Raw genomic sequence first — 17,855 nt, 5'->3', positions numbered from 1 at the left:
AACCATGATTCTTTCTTTGTTACCAATATATGAAATGTTAAACTTGTTTGTTTTTCCTGTGTGCATTTTTATAGGTATTGTGCCAGATACTACTCAGTGGATAACTACAGGACCACTTATGCCCCTGATATGGTACCATTGGAAGGGCCTGAGGACTGGGATGAGGTTTTTTCCTAACTCTCAATTATTCATGTTTACTTGTCTTTAATTGGATCTGATTTATGTGCGCACTATGAACTTAGACAATCTTCTACATTACATTATTAGGTTTACCTTAAATATCTGTGTGTATCTACTTAAAGTACAATTGTGATACATAAATTCAAAGTACTCTATGAAATATCTAAACCCAATTCTTGTAAGAATCCTGTACCTAGCTACTTAATGGATTTTAGTGCTTGGAAGTCGGATTCCAGACCCTGCAGTAACATATATAGCTACCTCCCAAAGATATTGTTTTTGGATGTTTTGAGTATTGGATCTTTGATTCAATATTATCAATAAATGGTAGTGTTAGTGTCATGGGCTTTCCTTGCTCTGTTTTTACGATTTTATGGTTCTTCTGTCTGGTTTCTAACAGGTTAGACAAAGTTTGTCGATGAGATCTCCTGGAAAAACGAGGAAACAAGTTTAACTGAAGGGTATATTGGCATCTCAGATCACCCTAAATCTGCCACATGTCAGTTAACACCAGTTAACTGTAACTGGATGGAAATCTTTATAACGGGACTATTTTATAAGTTTTAAAAAAAAACGGGATTATTTTGTAACCAACTTAAGAAAATGGGACATATGTGTAAATGACCAGCCAAATTATGTTCCTCTTGAGACTTTTCGTAAGATATCTTTCACTCTCGTCCAGTACTTGAAAAAATAATGCAATTCCCTAGTGGAAACCCCCAAGTCAATACAAAAGTCCTGTCGGCTTTAACTGAGACAATTAACATTTTCTCTCTCACTCGTTTCCTAGTCTCAGACACAAACTTTTCCTCTCTTTCTCTCTCTAGTTACAGTTTCAGAGCTCAATACTACCTCCTCCTCCATTAATGGCGGTGGTAGAAACTCTTAATCTTCGTGAACAAGCAGGAATTGCAGTTTCTGACACTGCTGAGAATCTTCATCTTCATTATCATAACCAACCCCTTCATACACATCATCAGCAACAAGTGGAAGCAGCAGTAGTGAAAGAAATCCGCTATAGAGGAGTAAGAAGAAGACCATGGGGTAGATTTTCTGCTGAGATACGAGATCCGTGGAAGAAAGCGCGAAAATGGTTAGGTACTTTTGATACAGCTGAAGACGCAGCAATGGCTTATGATGAAGTAGCTAGAAATCTAAGAGGACCTAAAGCAAAAACTAATTTTGGAAACGGTATTATTAGGTCTATGCATCATCAGCAGCAGCAGCCATGGAGGGATAATAATCATCATCATTTTGTTAGTACCGGACTGAATATGTTTTCTTCACCGGCGACGAGTAGTCCACCACCAGTGATTAATAGTATTTCTTCTGCTGCTTCTTCAGGTGAGGATTTTAGTACTGGTTATAGATTTGATCATGCTGTGGAAGTTTCTATTAGAAATGAAGAAGAGATCCAGAAGAAGAAAAAAACTCCATTGTCATTTGATCTTAATCTTCCTCCTCCTGATAATTATTATCATCACGGTGGTGATGACATTTTGACCCTCCTTATGATATGATGATGGATATTGAAACCTCCGACCGGCTACTATGATAAGCGGATGACAGAATTTCTATATTAGGGAGGATTATGATCTCTTTTAAATTGGCGGCAGTATTTGGTTTCTTTTAATTAGGTTGTTATATGGAAATATGTACAGGTTTAATTTGATGATGATGAAACTTTTTGTCCACCATTTTCTGTTTATTCTTATTTTCTTACTGAGTCACGAGTGAACTTTACCCGATTATTTCTATCTCTTAAAGATCAACATTAACAGTGATACGAGAACACTGCCCTTCTCCCTTAAAAGTAGTACTATGCGACAAGAGACGTGTCAAATTTCCACACCCTAGAGGGCAAAGGCAGAACGCGAAATTTACTTTCTCGCCTCCCGAATCCCGATTACTGAAAAAAATACAGAGAGGGGGGTCCGGTCCGAAAATGCTAGATACCCCAGTGGTGTAGCGACGCAGCAAGTACCAAGTACAGGGAGGTGGCGTCTCTTTTTGGTTTTAGTCTTCACGCTCTGATCCGACGCCATCATGTTGATTCTGATCTGATGACGCTCATTTTGGTAAGTGTGTGAGACCAGAAAAACGGATATCAGTGTCACTGTCACATACAAACGTATCACTTCACTTCACACTTGGAGATCGAGATGAGATGGAGAGAGTTTCTGAAGGATGACATACAATGGTCAAGCGACTCAAGCCTAACTATGTTACATGATGCAGGTGGATTAGAGCTGTCAATTTATAACCCGGCTTGCGGATTGATCCTAACCCGGCTTGTTTCAACCCGGTCCGGTTTGGCTTGTTGTCTAAACGGGCCGGGTTAGGGTTGGCATATACAACCCTATTAGAAAACAAGCCGGGTTAGGGCCAACCCGCGGATTACCCGTCAACCCGTCAAAATTAATAAATATATTCCTCAATCCCACCAACTCTTTAAAATCCATGATTTGAAAACATATATTAGAATTAGTTAATTTTAAATCAATAAATAAAGCTAATTTTGGATCTACCCAAACAAATATAACAATTTTTAGATTTTAAATAATCAATCAATAAATTAAATTACAACTTAGATTCATCGATCACATATTTATTCGGGATGTCCTAAATTGATAAAAGGACTAGCATAATTTAAACAGTGAGTTAGTCTTACTCACATTAATTTAAACTTATAAAATGATAAAAAAAAAGTAAAATGCTTAGTTGATGTTAGGGTTCTCTGCCTAAGAAAACTAAAGCGCCGTAACCGGCTATATCGTTGATTAAGTGACAATAAAAACGTCCACTTTACAACTCAGTGGTGGGGCTTCTAGTTAAACACCAAATTTACCTAGGTTCGACCTTTACTAAATGAATAATCCTAAACAATCTTAAATTTTAAATTGAAAAATTAACAAGCCAACCCGCCAACCCGTCAGGGTTGACCCGTCTAGGGATAGGGTTGGGGTTTTGAGCTTGTTCGTGAATAGTACTAGGGCTAGGGTTGACCCTAACCCTAGTACGGGTTGGCAAGCTAGGGTCGGGTTGACCCTAGCTTGCCCGTTTGACAGCTCTAAGGTGGATGCAAGGATATGTTGGCTATCCATCCATGGGGAAGATGAGGAACCACCCGAGTTGTGAGGTGTGGAAAAATTGCATTTTTTTGCTACTAGTGCTTTGACCTGATCACTTGTTGGGGTATACATATAAAAACATAGTTTTGTAATAGTGTACCAAATTTAGAGAGATGGTGTGGTGGTAATATTTTGGGCTCCCACATTATAGATTTGGGTTCAAGTCTCATCCCATGCATTTGACTAGATATGCATTTAAACTATCCGGGAGAGCGGGCCCTTGGGAGGCCTGCTGATTTCGGAATTAATTTTTTGCAGATTCAACTTCTGGTTTCCAAAATATTTTTGTCAACTTAATATTCTCAATTAAGTTCATTAATTTTGGTAATTATATTCAAGCCGTTTTATTACTGTTATGGAGGATTTTAAGTGGACAGTTATTACTGATTTTATTCACATTAAACCGCATTGATTTCATTTGAGTTATAAAAGACAGTTTTTTGGAGACGATGAAATACTGTGTTTTTCATCTATTGAGTTCTGAGCAAGTGTTGGAAAGAGTGATAGTTGGTTCGATTTCTCAAAGTGCAGAGAAATCGAACAAGAGAGTATCAGTTGTTTTATCCCATAGGATTTTCGATAAGAATTGACTGCTAGCACACAATCAAGAGGCAGAGTCGCGAAACACCTTAAAGATAGCGACCTAGTCCGCGACTCAGCTGTTTGAGATTTCTAATTTGATTTTTTGTTCATTGTTTCCAACATCACCAAATATCATTTGGCTTACTCGAGGAATTGTGTTTGCTACTAGCACTTCCTCGGATGAAAATTCCTTTGGTGATATTGATGGGAAAGTATACGAGCAGCAGCGAAACCAGTAATCTATGTTCGGGGGTTAATTTTATTTCTTCAGAAACACACAAAGATATTCATCTCAATTGCGATAAAACTAAATGCAGTAAAATGTATAAATTGTAGTATTGTATCGGTATTCTAAGGTCGTTGCTTCAAAAAAAAAAATATTTAAGGTCGTTTTGCGCATGTCCCTCCAAAATCGCGCTTTCTTAATTCTATTCATTTTATGTCGCTTGAAGATATAAAAATTAGAAAATAACAAATATTAACAAGTTGAAAATTCTAAGCAGATTGTTAGAGACAGTTTGTTCTGAGGTCATTTAGTATGTGAGATTGTGAGGTTTCATTTAGTACGTGAGATTGTTGGTTCGATTTGGAAGGCAATACATTAGAGAACGTTGAGTCTCTCGGGAGAAAGTGGGAAATGTTGTGGCCAAGGATTGATTGGTAACATTATTTTTTAAAGACCAAATAAACCTCAAACAATAAGCATTTCTAATTATCATGGGTAACTACACAACCTTTGGTCCAAGAAGCTTTAACACCATAATCCTACATCCCCTAAATTTAAAATCGAGATCAAAAAAGTTCGAGATGGGATAAAAATTTTATGGGATAGATATAGAAACAAAGATGTTATGTTAATGGGTCATAACCTGTTTCTGGTGAAACTCAACAATGAAATAAAACAAGAGGATATAATCAAAAGAGGGCCTTGGATCATAAGCAATGAGCTATTTTGTATTCAGAAATATAATAAAACTCTTAAAGCAGAAGATCATCCTTTTATGGTTCAAGAATTCACAGTTACTTTCAAGAAGCTTAAATTGGAGCATATGAACTCAGAAGTGGTTGATGAAGCTATTGGTTTCATAGGAAGGAAGATTTGGACTCTGCAGAAAAATTGTAGTCCAAGGTATGGAGATAATATCACAGCTAGAATTGAAGTGGAATTGCAGAATCCTCTAGTGTGAGGAAGTTGATGGAATACTATTGGAGGAGGTCAAGTTTGGATCAGATATCAATGGAGCCTGCAACCCCATAATATTTGTCCAATGTGTTTTGTTATCGATGATATTGAAGATTGTAGCTTTTGGGCACACCAATGTTTCTTAGACAAGCTTAACCTTGAGCAGTATGGACAATATAAGATTGAACATCCAGAGGAATGTGGGATTGAAAATCAAGAAGATGAAGCAAATAAAGCGTAAGGTGAAGTCATTCGCGATGTCGATGAAGAAGAATCTCCCAATGAAGATCAATTGACGAAGAACAAGAGAATGAGGAACTCAATTCTCAATAACGAACCTTCTAATAATCCACATAATATCCATGTCCTTCCACCAAATCATTCTTGTGTAACTAAATATGTTGCTGCCATGTTGAACAATTCTGGTATAATGGAGATAGACACTAACGAGTCAGGGAATACATCTACCACTAATGAACTTCAAGGAAATACTGCTCCTCGGGTATTAATTATTCTTGTCTATTTTTACACTCTTTTAATCATGAAAGTTTTATCTTGGAATTGTCAGGGTTTTCGTTCTAAAGTCACTAGAGATCACCTGCATCATCTCATCATTTTACACAACCTAGATATAGTGTTTGTTTCAGAAACTAAAATAAATTCTATATAATTTTACAATTTTCAAAGGCTTATAATTTTCCTAATACTTGTTATGTTCCATCTATTGGTCAAGCTGGTGTACTTCTCTTCCTCTGGAAAGATGGATTTAAACCAGATATTGTGAATTCTAGTCAAAATATGATTCATGTTATTATCCCCAATTAATGATCCTCCCAAAGGTGAATGGTTTCTTACCTGTATGGATGGTACTCCATATAAGGAAAAACAAGATGAACAATAGGATTACATTAAAGATCTTAGTAAGAGTGTAAACATTCCTTGGGTTGTAGTTGGTGATTTAAATATCACACTTAGTAAAGATGACAAGTTGAATCATGCAGTTAGCTCTAGCAACAACTTTGATACCATTAGTCAAAAGTTAAGATATTCAGACCTTAGTGATCTAGGATTTAATGGTAATCCCTTTACTTGGACTAGTAATAGTCATGGTACAAGTAGAATCAAAACTAGACTAGATAAGGCTCTTATTTATAGTGAGTGGTTTTTAGCTTATCCTAATTCAAATCTCACTCGTGTTTCTCAAAATGGATCTGACCATGCTCCTATTCTTCTTCAGTCATACAATAACATCAATGTGAAGGGTAAGAACTGGAAATTTTTTAAAACTTGGCTAAATAACTCTAAATGTGTGTCTGAAATTAAATCTTCATGGTTCACTAATCTGTAGCTTATATATTTGTGAATAAACTCTATAACGCACGAAGATCTCTTTCTTTGTGGAATAGAAATACTTTTGGACATATTCAAAAGACCATTACCAATCTTAAAGAGCAGCTTACTTCTCTTCAACAATAAGATGTCAATGGCAGTCATACTAAAAGATAATACAGATAGAGGCTGAGATCAATAAATGGGATTCAATTGAGTCATCTTTCTTGAAGCAGCAAGGAAAAGATAGATTCTTCAATGATATGGACAAAAACACTAAATACTTCAATTCAAGAGTAAATAGAAGGAAATCTGGAAACACTGTATACACCAAAAAATACCTTGACACGTGGAGTGAGATCGTGAGCTGAGGCAGGATGCAAGTATACAGCAACGAGCACTATATCAGCCCAACACAGCTTTAATCCTAAGCTAAGGATAGAAGCGTAATCCTCCAGAAGATATTTTTCCCATAAATAAGGAGCAACTAGGTTCGGGCAAAGGGACTGGTCTTATTACCTTCTTCCCACCGACACTTTTGGAGACCCCTTTCCTCTCTCTTCCCACTACAACTCCCTGTACCTCATATCTTCATGAATGAAGATACCGAGATATGAAGATATCTCTTTCATATCTTCACGAATGAAGATACCGAGATATGAAGATATCTCTTTCATATCTTCATGAATGAAGATATCCCTGACAAAATAGATATGAAGATATCTCTTTCATGTCTTCACGAAGTTCAAACCTTACCATATGTAACAGATGAGATTAATAATAAATAGTTCCTTTACCTCAGTGGATGTAGGCTTTGCCGAACCACGTTATACCTTGTGTCCAATTTATTATTTACATTTCTCTGCATCTTAATTTCGTTTTATGATTTCGATCCATATTTGGTGGTTACTGTTTGTTTTATCATTTCATTATTTGGTTGTGCTATCAATTAATGGAAGTAAGTTTGTTTGTGGACACGACTATACCATCGTTATTTTCATGTTCACAATCTGGCGCTAGAAATAGGCTATGGATAAAGAATTTATTCTGCCTATCTTAGATCTACTATCTTTTAAAGCTCTTTACTAACTTTCTGAAATTAGTTTTCATTTTTTCTACTTCTTCGGCTGAAATTTTCTTTTAATCATTGCTTTCAAAAGGAAAAGTGCTTGGGTGCTACCTAAAACTTGTGTACCTATAGTTCATCTATATTTAACTGCGTGTGGTATTGAATGTGTCAATTGACCGAATAATTTAAAAATGTTCCGCAACCGATAGTTTGGTTTTGGTAAAAATAGAAGATTAAGCTTTCAACTGATTTTTTAAACTAGCATACCAGGTGTTTGATAAAATAGTTCAGTGAGTATGTACTTGGTTTTTGTCTTCCATTTTACTTTACCGATGAATCAAAACTGAGATTTTTTGGCAAGCCCTCTGTTTCTGCTGGTATCGTTATTTCTGTTGCATCGTTATTTCCAAAATGGATGGAGTAAGTCACTTTTTAATGAATATTCATTTAAGTCTCGCACTGTTTAACCCCAATAACTCAAAAGAAAAAATGATTTTCAAATTACAGATTAAATAAAGTTTTAAATAAAGAATTGTATTATTTGTCAGATATCGGCATGTCAGATGTCTTTATCTTTTCTACTTTATCTTTTCAGATGTCAGTATATTAGTCAAACTACTTTATCTTTTATACTTTATGTCTTTATCTTGTCAGAACTTTGTACCTTGTACCAGCATCCCAATGAAGGAGCTAAGGAGATAATGCTTCGATCCAAAGCTACGATGATAGCTCCGGTTCTCGTGCTTACGAAGATAAGCCTTGTGACGGTGGACTAGTTCTGCTGGCCGACCATACCAAGAGGAAGAATGAAAATACAGACGATTAATCTGATACGAGATCAAGTTAGGCACCACTGACTCGAGGAAGTCAAGCCCAAAAGAAGTTGCAGTTCAACTTAGGGACAATGACAATTAACCAACAAAGCCAGAAGCTGATGATAATGAACCAAATTCCGAAGGCTGGAGTGCGATGACGATGAAGAGCCAAAATCTTGCTACGAAGATCTCCGAAGACGATGTTCAAATCCCATGCCAAGGACCTAGAGAAGTTCATATCCAAAATGATGATAACACCAACTTTCCCAACTGATGATAGCTCCAATTCAGTCCAGGGTTACTGCAAAGACGACGACGATGAAGGGACTATACACCGATGTTGCAATTCACACCAGTTAACGATGATGCAAAGGGAGGAGTAAGAAATCCACTACCTCTGAAGAGAGGAATAAGTGCTGGATCTTTTTACTACCTTCGTTCTATAGATGATTATTGGATTAATTGTCTACTGAAAGCAATAGAGCACACTATGAAAATATGCTACATACCACCGTTGTTGCTGCCATGATGCGGTTAGTTGCACTCATTTGGAGGAGGGGAACAACAGTTCCACCTTAAGGATCACTCGAAGTACAAAACCAACAACGATGCTTTGGTCCGACGATGAGAGCCTTGGTCAGTCCGATGATGTCACTCCACTCCAACGATGCACAATTCTTCTAAGATCCGGTTACGAAGATCTCCGAATACGATGAGCCAAAGTCTTCCCATGACGAACCAAAATCTTGCTAGGATGATGATCCCCGAAGATGATACAGCTCCGTTGCCAGCTAGAAATCCAAGCTATAAGAAATAAAAAAGGAACCAAGAATCAAACAATGTACCAGCAAACTCAAAAAAGTTTACGCACGACGATCCAAAGTCTTGCTATGATGATGACCCCCGAAGATGACAAGGCCAAGTCCTGTGACGAAGACGATACAGCCCCAGCCCTCAGCTCGTGGTAAAAATTCGACGGAATGCCAAAGTTTAGCTTGTTGTAGCAGCTCAAGCTTAAGCAAAAATGGTCGCTCCTTACAGCATAGCCCGGATAAATATCATCTATCAGAAAAATTCTTTGTTCTACTTTTATGGAGGCGTTCCAAGGAACCAATAAATACTGAAGAGTACTTCTCCAAGAACTGATACTCTATACTTCTGACGGGGTCGATGTTTCTTATTTCTTGTACTTCATACTTCTTACGAGAAGTGTGCTGCTTCAGTTACTTCTTACTTCCAGTATACTTCATGTAGTGGCATAAACCACACACTACATCCAATGGTATAGAAGATGAGTTAAAACTAAGTCAAGATGTTCAACAAACATAGACACAAAGATATACGTGGTTCAGTATGATTACCTACGTCCACGAGGTGAAAGGATGAATGTTATTATTTCTTTTTCTTTGATTACAAGGTGTTCTCTCCTTCTCAAATGGTGTAACTCTCAAACTCTCAAATGTAGTGTCTTGTTTCTCTCCCTTTTAACCTGCCTCTCTCTCTTGACCTTCCCTTATATTTATAGGCCAAGGTCGACATACAACAGAATTACAATGTTGGTCACATTACATCAATTTAGTTGTTCCCTATTGGACCTTCACTGCTCGCCCGACTTTCTGGTTTGACCGATAGTTCTTCACCCGAGGACGAGTCTTAATTGTCTGGTTAACACGATGTCGCCCTTATTTCTTCTCGTTCCTTTGTTTGACCATATTCCTTCGTCTGACCGAGCGATTTCTGATTGTTCGCCCGACTTTTCATAGGATAAGAGTCACGTCACATCCGACAACTCTTGGGCCATCACGTCCGACCCACGTGATACCTCGCTATTTGTGACGTTTGGTTCTATCTTGTGCTTCGCCGCTCTTTGTTCTTTGGTGTATCACAGCTTAGGATCTTGCCACCTAGCCCTGTGGATTATCTACACCTACATTTATGCCCCTTCTTCCGCTCGTGTGCTTAACACGAGGGAAAGAAAATCGCTCCACATTCACACGTCCTCGAGCATGCCGAGAATTCCGCTATGCATTCTCCCACTAATTCTCCCTTTATGACTTATAACCGTTGCTGTCAGTTGAGGCGCTGCACCCTATAAATACCTACCTTCATATTCTCTTTCCTTTGCTCGCCATTTTTCAGAGAAACCAAGTGTTGTTGTTCTTTTTTATTTTCCTCCCATTTTACCGACGCCACTAATTACGGTGATTTTCTTATCTTCTCCGTCTTCGGCTTTGCTGTTTTTGTTGGTGAGGTTTGCGACAATCGTGGTTAGTTCTTCCTTTTGCTTCTCTCTTCACTAACGTTCATATCTCTCCGTTCACTTTCTGCCATGGCTACTTCTTCTCCGTCAATGAGTGAAAAAAGGTGTGTGAGTGATGCCTTTTCCGAGAGCGATGTTGTTTCTCTTGATTCCCTATTTTGGCTTGAGAGTCCTTCTCATCACGATTATCGTGCTATAAATTCCCCTTTTCCTGATGATTCTCCCTCTTTTTTATGTAGGGTTGATAAGAGAGTCTCCAAATACTTGTCTGATGATGAGTTTATTGAACAGTTGAAGGAAGAATTCGATCTTCAAAACTATGAAGTGACCCTAATCTCGGGCCAAACGGGTGTGTTGAAGAAGACCGATGTCGATAAGCATGAGCAGTCGTCCGAGGCGGTCATCGTCACTCGTGGGCAGTTGGAACTTGGCCTTCGCTTTCCTCTATACAACCCTGCCAGCCCTTTATACTATGAGGTATTGTCGCAGCTTCGTCCGTATCGGGCCTTGACTCAGTGGAATGGCAACTCTTTCCGTCTGATGAATGAGTGGAGAGACCGAGGCGAGGGTCGCGGATCTGCGGCCGATTGGTCGACCTATAAGCCTGGAGACGCTCCCGATTGTACTTCTGCCAATTTTATCGTGAACTACCGGAGCGGGACAGCTACCAATGGCGACCTTGCTGGTTTTGCTGCTAGCCATCACCGTCATAAATCTATGCCTGAGGGTGTTGAAAGATTGATGCTAGATGCTGATCCCCTTGGTAAAGGTTCCAACAAGCGTGCTCGCCACACCAATGACCCATACTGGGACCGAGTTCCACTTCTTGTTCGCGGCCAAATTTTGCATGGTAGCTTTCCTCCTCCTCAATTTCCTGCAGAGCCTTATCCATTCTGGGTGATTAACGATGATAATATATGTTGATTTCTTTCCACTTTCTTTGATTCATGTTTTATCGGCTTGGGGTACTGATTACTTTCTTGTCGTAGGTTAAGCCTCAGGGCGAGTCTACCAAATCGGTTTCTGTTTCCAAGAAGAGGAGTGCTGGCACAAGGGTCAAGGAGGATCAGGGGAAGGTAAAAAACATATAACTTTTATTCTAAGTACACGTACTTTCCCCTGTTTTTTGCCTTCACATGTTCTGACGCTGAACCTTATGCAGAAATTCCCTCGACGCGAGGATGAAGATGTTGGAGGGTCCGATACTCGTGGCAGTGAAAGTTTGGTTCCAAGGCGTAATCCTTCTTGGGGGAAGGTGGCGGCAAAGGAGTGGTGCTGAAAAGCTCGGACGTTGTGATCGACATCCCTGATCAATATGATAAGGACGATATATTCGGGGACGAGCAGCTGTTTGATGAGGATGTTGGTGGTCAGAAGGAAGGGAAGGTTCCTGTGGAAACTGCTATTGTGACTCCTATCGTGCATCCTGGAGCTCAGGGGACCGACCTAAATATCGCTCCAAAAGCTGCCCCAGAAGGATGTTGGGTCTCCCTCGGGTGTTCAGAAATCCTTTACCATATCGGGACCTATGTGTGATTCTCTCGGCGCATTACACTCGGAGGAGTTCGGCTCCTATACTGATGAGCAGATGATTGCTGCCCTTCCCCTGTATCATGACATTGCGCCGGTCTTTGATAATCTGGTAAGTGGTTTGTTTGAACTCTTCCTTTTGATGTTATCGGTCCTTAATAATCTCGTCTTGGGATGGAATTTGTAGGCGTTGAATCGGTCGAGGTTGGAGGCTGCACTCCGCCGACAAGAGATTAGGAAGTTGGAGGCTTCTCTTCAGCAGGAGAAGGAACGATCTCGTGATCTGAAGATCAAACTCGCCGATGCGCAAGGTATATTGTTTACATAGTTGTGTTGATTGAGTTCTTCGTACCAATGTCCTGAGTCAATTATTGTTCTTCTAGCCGAAATATCTAGTATAGATCTAGACGCTTCTTCAGAGTATAGGCTTATGAAGAGAAAATGGGATATCGAGAAAGATCTTGTGGAGAATCTTCGACAACGAATTTCCAATAAGGATGGGAAGATAGAACGACATGAGGCCGAGATCCAGCAACTTCAAGAGGAATTGGACAGATATCGCCTGTTTGAGTATGTCCCCGAGGAGATAGATAACTTACGGGCTCGCTTGGGCATGTTTCAAAGACTTGCTGGTGATAAAACGTTACTAGCTGATAATCTGGAGAGTCAAAATGGTTCCCTTAGGCTTCAAAATCGAGATCTTCATGAAGATCGGCGACGAATTTTGAGGGAAAAAGTTGTGGCCGAACAGTCCAACCGAGATCTTCTTGAAGGGACCAAGGGTTTCGATAAGCTGTCTAGTGACCTAGAGTGGACCGAAGCCCAGTTATCGATTCTACAATTGTCCTATAATTGTCAGAGGGTCGAGTGGAGCGATCACAAGAAATATTTCCCTTCGAATGAATTCAATGAAGAATACTATAATGAGTTAACTTTGAAGCTTTCTAAGGCCGAGGATGAGTTGTCCAAGTCTGTGGAGTCGTTAGAATCTGTGTTGTCAACCCTATCAGGTCTCTGGAGTGCATGCTGGGGTGGCTTTAAGACCGAGTTAATTTGTTGTGTTTTACTCCGTGTTCTGCTATATTCCGTGTTTAACATGCTTATAATGTTTTGTTTCAGCCGAGCAGGGTCGTGCTAAGGATCTGGAGCGAGATGTGCACAACCTCGAGAAAGAGGTGGAGCAGTGGAAGAAGGCTGAAAGCGAGACGAAGGTCAAGATCCAAGCCGCCGAGTCGAGGTCCGAGCAGCTTTCTCAGCAGATTGTGGAAGAGAGAAACGCTCATCAGAGTGAGCTTGCTGAGGCGATCAAGGCCGGTGTAAATGAGTACATCGCACAAAAGCGCTGAGAAGTTGCTCAGAGGAAGAGAGGGCCCGGTGTTGTTCCACCCCGGAGTTGATCACGCCTTTTGTAGTGCTGCGCCACTAATTTGCCCTTTATTGCTGGTTGTAATTCGTTTGAACACTTGTCCCATGCTTCTTTGAACAATTTCTTTAAGCGGGGTGCTGCGTCGCCAAGATTGTTTTTCCTTTTTTATTTTCCTTGACAATTTTCGCCTTTTCCATTGTGTTGAAAATTCTCTTGACAATTTCAGCGTTATCTTATTGTTTATTTTACGCACCTGCATTTGATGTCATATATATTGGTTATTAGTTCCTTTTCTATTGAACACACTCAACAAGGAGGGTCATCGGGCCCGATGCCATGTCCCAGCCGAGGTATCTCATCACTATCTTTTAGATTCAGTGGAAGGGTTATAGTCTCCCTAGGTCTAGGCCCGATAATCCCGAGTGGTTATCGACCAACCAACTCGGGAAAGTGGTCACGGCCACCTGCGATGGGAGTAACCTTTCAGATGTAAGTAGGTTACCTAGCTGAGAAGAAATCGTATCTTAACAACCTTTGGTATATGTCTTCCAACCACCAGTACCCTTAGGCTACCTCGGCACTTGCACACTGCCACTGCCCCGAGTATCGAATAGCCAGTCGACCGTAAGTCACCTCGGCACTTCCACACTGGCTTTGCCCCGAGTACGAATGACCATTCGAGTGTAAGTCACCTCGGCACTTCCTCACTGGCTTTTCCCCGAGTACGAATGACCATTCGAGTGTAAGTCACCTCGGCACTTCCTCACTGGCTTTGCCCCGAGTACGAATGACCATTAGTCGCTCGTTTCATATTTCCTACCCCTCGCGGTTTTAAAGAAATGAATGACAAGTATGTTTACCTGTTTCCCTCGAACCCCTCATGGGTAATAGAGTTTCATATGTTGAGCGTTCCACGGTTTTAACTCGGGTTTGCCGTCTGGTTTGACTAATCGATAAGATCCCTCGCCAGCTTTAGACACGATTGTGTATGGTCCTCCCCACCTTGCCGCTAGTTTACCGCCCTTTTTTTCACGTTCCCAATCGGCTAGATATTTCAACACTAACTGCCCCGGTTGAAACTCTCTTGGTCGAACTCGTTTGTTGTATTCTCGTTGTAATCTCCTTTGGTAATTCTCCATTTTTTGCAACACCATCTCCCTTGTTTCCTCCAAGTCATCGAGCTTGGCCAATATTAGATCTGTCGATATGTTTCTCCTTCAGGCTTCAGTTCTTGTGGTGGGTATCATTGCTTCAGTTGGTAGTATCGCTTCGGTTCCATAGGTCAGCATGAAAGGTGATAGCTTTGTTGCTTCCGTTCGAGTGGTTCGATAGGCCCATAAAACATTGTAGAGTTCTTCGCACCAATTACCGTATTCTCCATCTAATTTTTTCTTCATATTGTCGGCGATAGTTTTGTTTGTGATCTCGTCCTGCCCATTACTTTGAGGGTATATGGAGGTAGCCTTGCTTTTTATGATGTTGTAGGTGTTAAATAGTAGGTCGATGTTTTCTCCCTGGAGATGTTTTCCATTATCCGATACGATGGCCGCCGGTACTCCGAAACGGCATATGATGTGCTCCCAAATGAACCTGAAGACGTCCTTGTCACGGATATATCTCAGTGGTGCCGCCTCCACCCATTTAGTGAAGTAATCCGTCGCTACTATTAAGTATTTTCTCTGCCTCGATCCTACATGTAATGGTCCCACGATATCAATCCCCCACTTTGCGAAAGGCCATGGGCTTACTACCGAGTTTAGAGTTACTGAAGGTGCATGTATCTTCTTACCAAACCGCTGGCATTCTTCGCAAGCTTGCGCCATTTATTTTGCATCATCGTTTATATACGGCCATAAGTATCCCATTGTTTTCGCTCTCGCTGACAGACTTCGTCCCGAGCTGTGATTTCCGGTTGCTCCATAGTGTAATTCATTCAAGATTGTATGGCTTTCTTCCTTAGTTAAGCATCTTAAGAGTGGTCCCAGGTATGATTTCCTGTATAGGATTCCGTCTCTTAGCTCGTAAGCGGACGATTTGCTTTTCACTTTGTTGATCTCGGGTCGCCCCTTGGGTAACTCGCCTGTCTCCAAGTACGAATGAATCGGCTTTCTCTAATCTCCGTCCGGATATCTGTCGGACGTGTTGATATCCATGTCGACGTGCACCTCGGGTGTCTCTAGTATAGATGGGGCGAGGAGTCTCATGACACGAATACCCTCCACACTTGGGTCTATGAGCTGGGATGCAATATATGCCAATGCGCCCGCGTGTCGATTATCTTTTCTGCATATGTGGCGAAATTTGATGCTGGGGATCTGGTCGATATAGAATTGGGCGAGCTCCCAGTACTTCTGCAAAATCGGGTCGTGAATGGAGTATTTGCCTGTGATTTGTCGGATCACCAACTGCGAGTCGCTAGTTAGTCTTACATCTTGTAGGCCCATCTCGACGATTAATCTCAGGGCGTGAATCGAAGCTTCGTACTCGGTGACGTTGTTTGTCGCCTTAAATTCCAATCTAAACGAATGGACCATTTTTCGTCCCTTTGTATGGTAAAGACTATCCCAAGTCCCGATCCATCTTTGTTCGACGCTCCATCGACGAATACTTCCCAACGTGATGGGCTACTTTCTTCGAGTAAGTCAGCTGGGTCTTCTCGATCTTCTTCCATTCCGGGTATGTCCTCGACCTCATCTTCGTCGCTTAGTGGAAAATCTGCCAAGAAATCTGCCACTACTTGTGCCTTCGCTGCTGTCCTCATTTCGTAGAAAACATTGAACTGTTTAATTTGCGCCCCCCATTTGGAGATCCTTCCAGATCGGCCTGCATTGTCCAGTACCGCCTCAATAGGTGATTTTTTGAGCACGCGGATCCGATGGGCTTGGAAGTATGTTCTTAACTTCAGAGTGGCAAAAGCTAGTGCTAAAATCATCTGTTCCATCCTTGTGTAATTTTTCTCGGTGGGACTTAATGTTTCGCTGATGAAGTAAACAGGTTTTGCCTCGCCCCCTTCATTTCGGACTAAGGCTGCACTGATAGCATATGAAGTTGCGCCGAGATATAGCGTGAGGACCTACGATGGATCGGGTCTTTGTAATACTGGTAGGCTTGCGAGATGTAGCTTAATATTCTGGAACGCCTCCTCACAAGCGTCAGTCCATTTGAATTTCTCTCCCTTTTTGAGAGTGCTAAAGAAGTTCTTGCATTTGTCCGACGACCGAGACACAAATCGCCCCAATGATGCTATACTTCCGTTCAGCTTTTGGACGTCTTTTATTGTAGAAGGTGAAGACATCTCGAGTATAGCTCTGACTTTCTCGGGATCTGCCTCTATCCCTTTTGGAGTGATGATATATCCCAAAAATTTGCCCGATGTGACCAAAAAATCGCATTTGGTTGGGTTAAATTTCATTTTATATTCTCTCATCGTCCAGAAAACTTCTTGCAGGTCCCAAATGTGATTCTTGGCTATGCGAATTTTTACTAGCATATCGTCTACATAAACCTCGATGGTGTTGTGGAAGTGTTCTTCAAACATGTCGCCCATCAACCTTTGAAATGTGGCGCCCGCATTTTTCAGACCAAACGGCATCTTGGTGTAGCAGTATAGGCCCCTCGGTGTGAAGAAGGAGGTGTGCTCTTGATCCTCGGGGGCCAACGGAATCTGATTATACCCCGCGTATCCATCCATCAATGTTAGCGCCTCGTGCCCCACCATAGATTCCACCAGTTGATCGATGCTTGGGAGAGGGAAGCTGTCCTTCGAACAGGCTTTGTTCAGGTTGCTGAAGTCAATGCATATTCTGACTCCTCCATTTTTCTTTAGTACCACGACCATGTTGGATATCCACTGTGGGTAGTGCGATTTCCTGATTATCCCCGATTCTTGTAACTTCTTTAATTCCTTCTCGACGGCCGTGTGTAATTCTGGTGCGATTTGCCTCATCTTTTGTCGGACTGGATTGAAGCTTGGGTCGATCCTTAGATGGTGACAGCATACCTCCGGATCTATACCCTCCATATAGTGCATGTTCCATGCGAATGCGTCCATCTTTTCCTTTAGCACCGCCACGAGCTGGTTTACTTGTTCGTCCGATAGTAAGGACCCGATCCTTACCACCCTTGGTTCTTCTACAGTTCCCAAATTAATCTCCCGAGTAGGTTCCACGGCCGAGAAGTTTGGTTTTGATTCCTTCACCGGCGTCGTCTCCTTTAATTGTTATGAAAGCTCGTTTCCTTGCGCTTCGTAAGTCATGACCGCTTGCGAAATAACTCTTTCCAGTTCTTCTGAGACTTTGGATTATTTATCCTTTTTCTTCTCTCCCCTTTGTCGTGCTCGCCGCTCCTCATTTATCTGGGCATCGATCTGCATGCACTGTCGGGCTGCCTGTGGATCTCCTACGACCTCAT

General features: G+C 41.2%; 1 protein-coding gene across 1 annotated transcript; it reads left to right on the top strand.

Moving 5' to 3' along the window:
- The first annotated feature begins 1,033 nt into the window (after positions 1-1,033).
- On the top strand, positions 1,034-1,786 carry LOC113361865 (ethylene-responsive transcription factor 12-like). Its single transcript, XM_026604958.1, has one exon. The coding sequence runs from the start codon at positions 1,047-1,049 to the stop codon at positions 1,698-1,700; it is 654 nt and encodes a 217-aa protein (XP_026460743.1). The 5' UTR covers positions 1,034-1,046; the 3' UTR covers positions 1,701-1,786.
- Positions 1,787-17,855: the final 16,069 nt, after the last annotated feature.

Source organism: Papaver somniferum, chromosome 3 (assembly GCF_003573695.1).
Source record: "Papaver somniferum cultivar HN1 chromosome 3, ASM357369v1, whole genome shotgun sequence".
Classification (NCBI taxonomy): Eukaryota; Viridiplantae; Streptophyta; class Magnoliopsida; order Ranunculales; family Papaveraceae; genus Papaver; species Papaver somniferum.
Note: the sequence above shows the minus strand (reverse complement) of the source record. Positions and strands in the feature narration are given on the sequence as shown.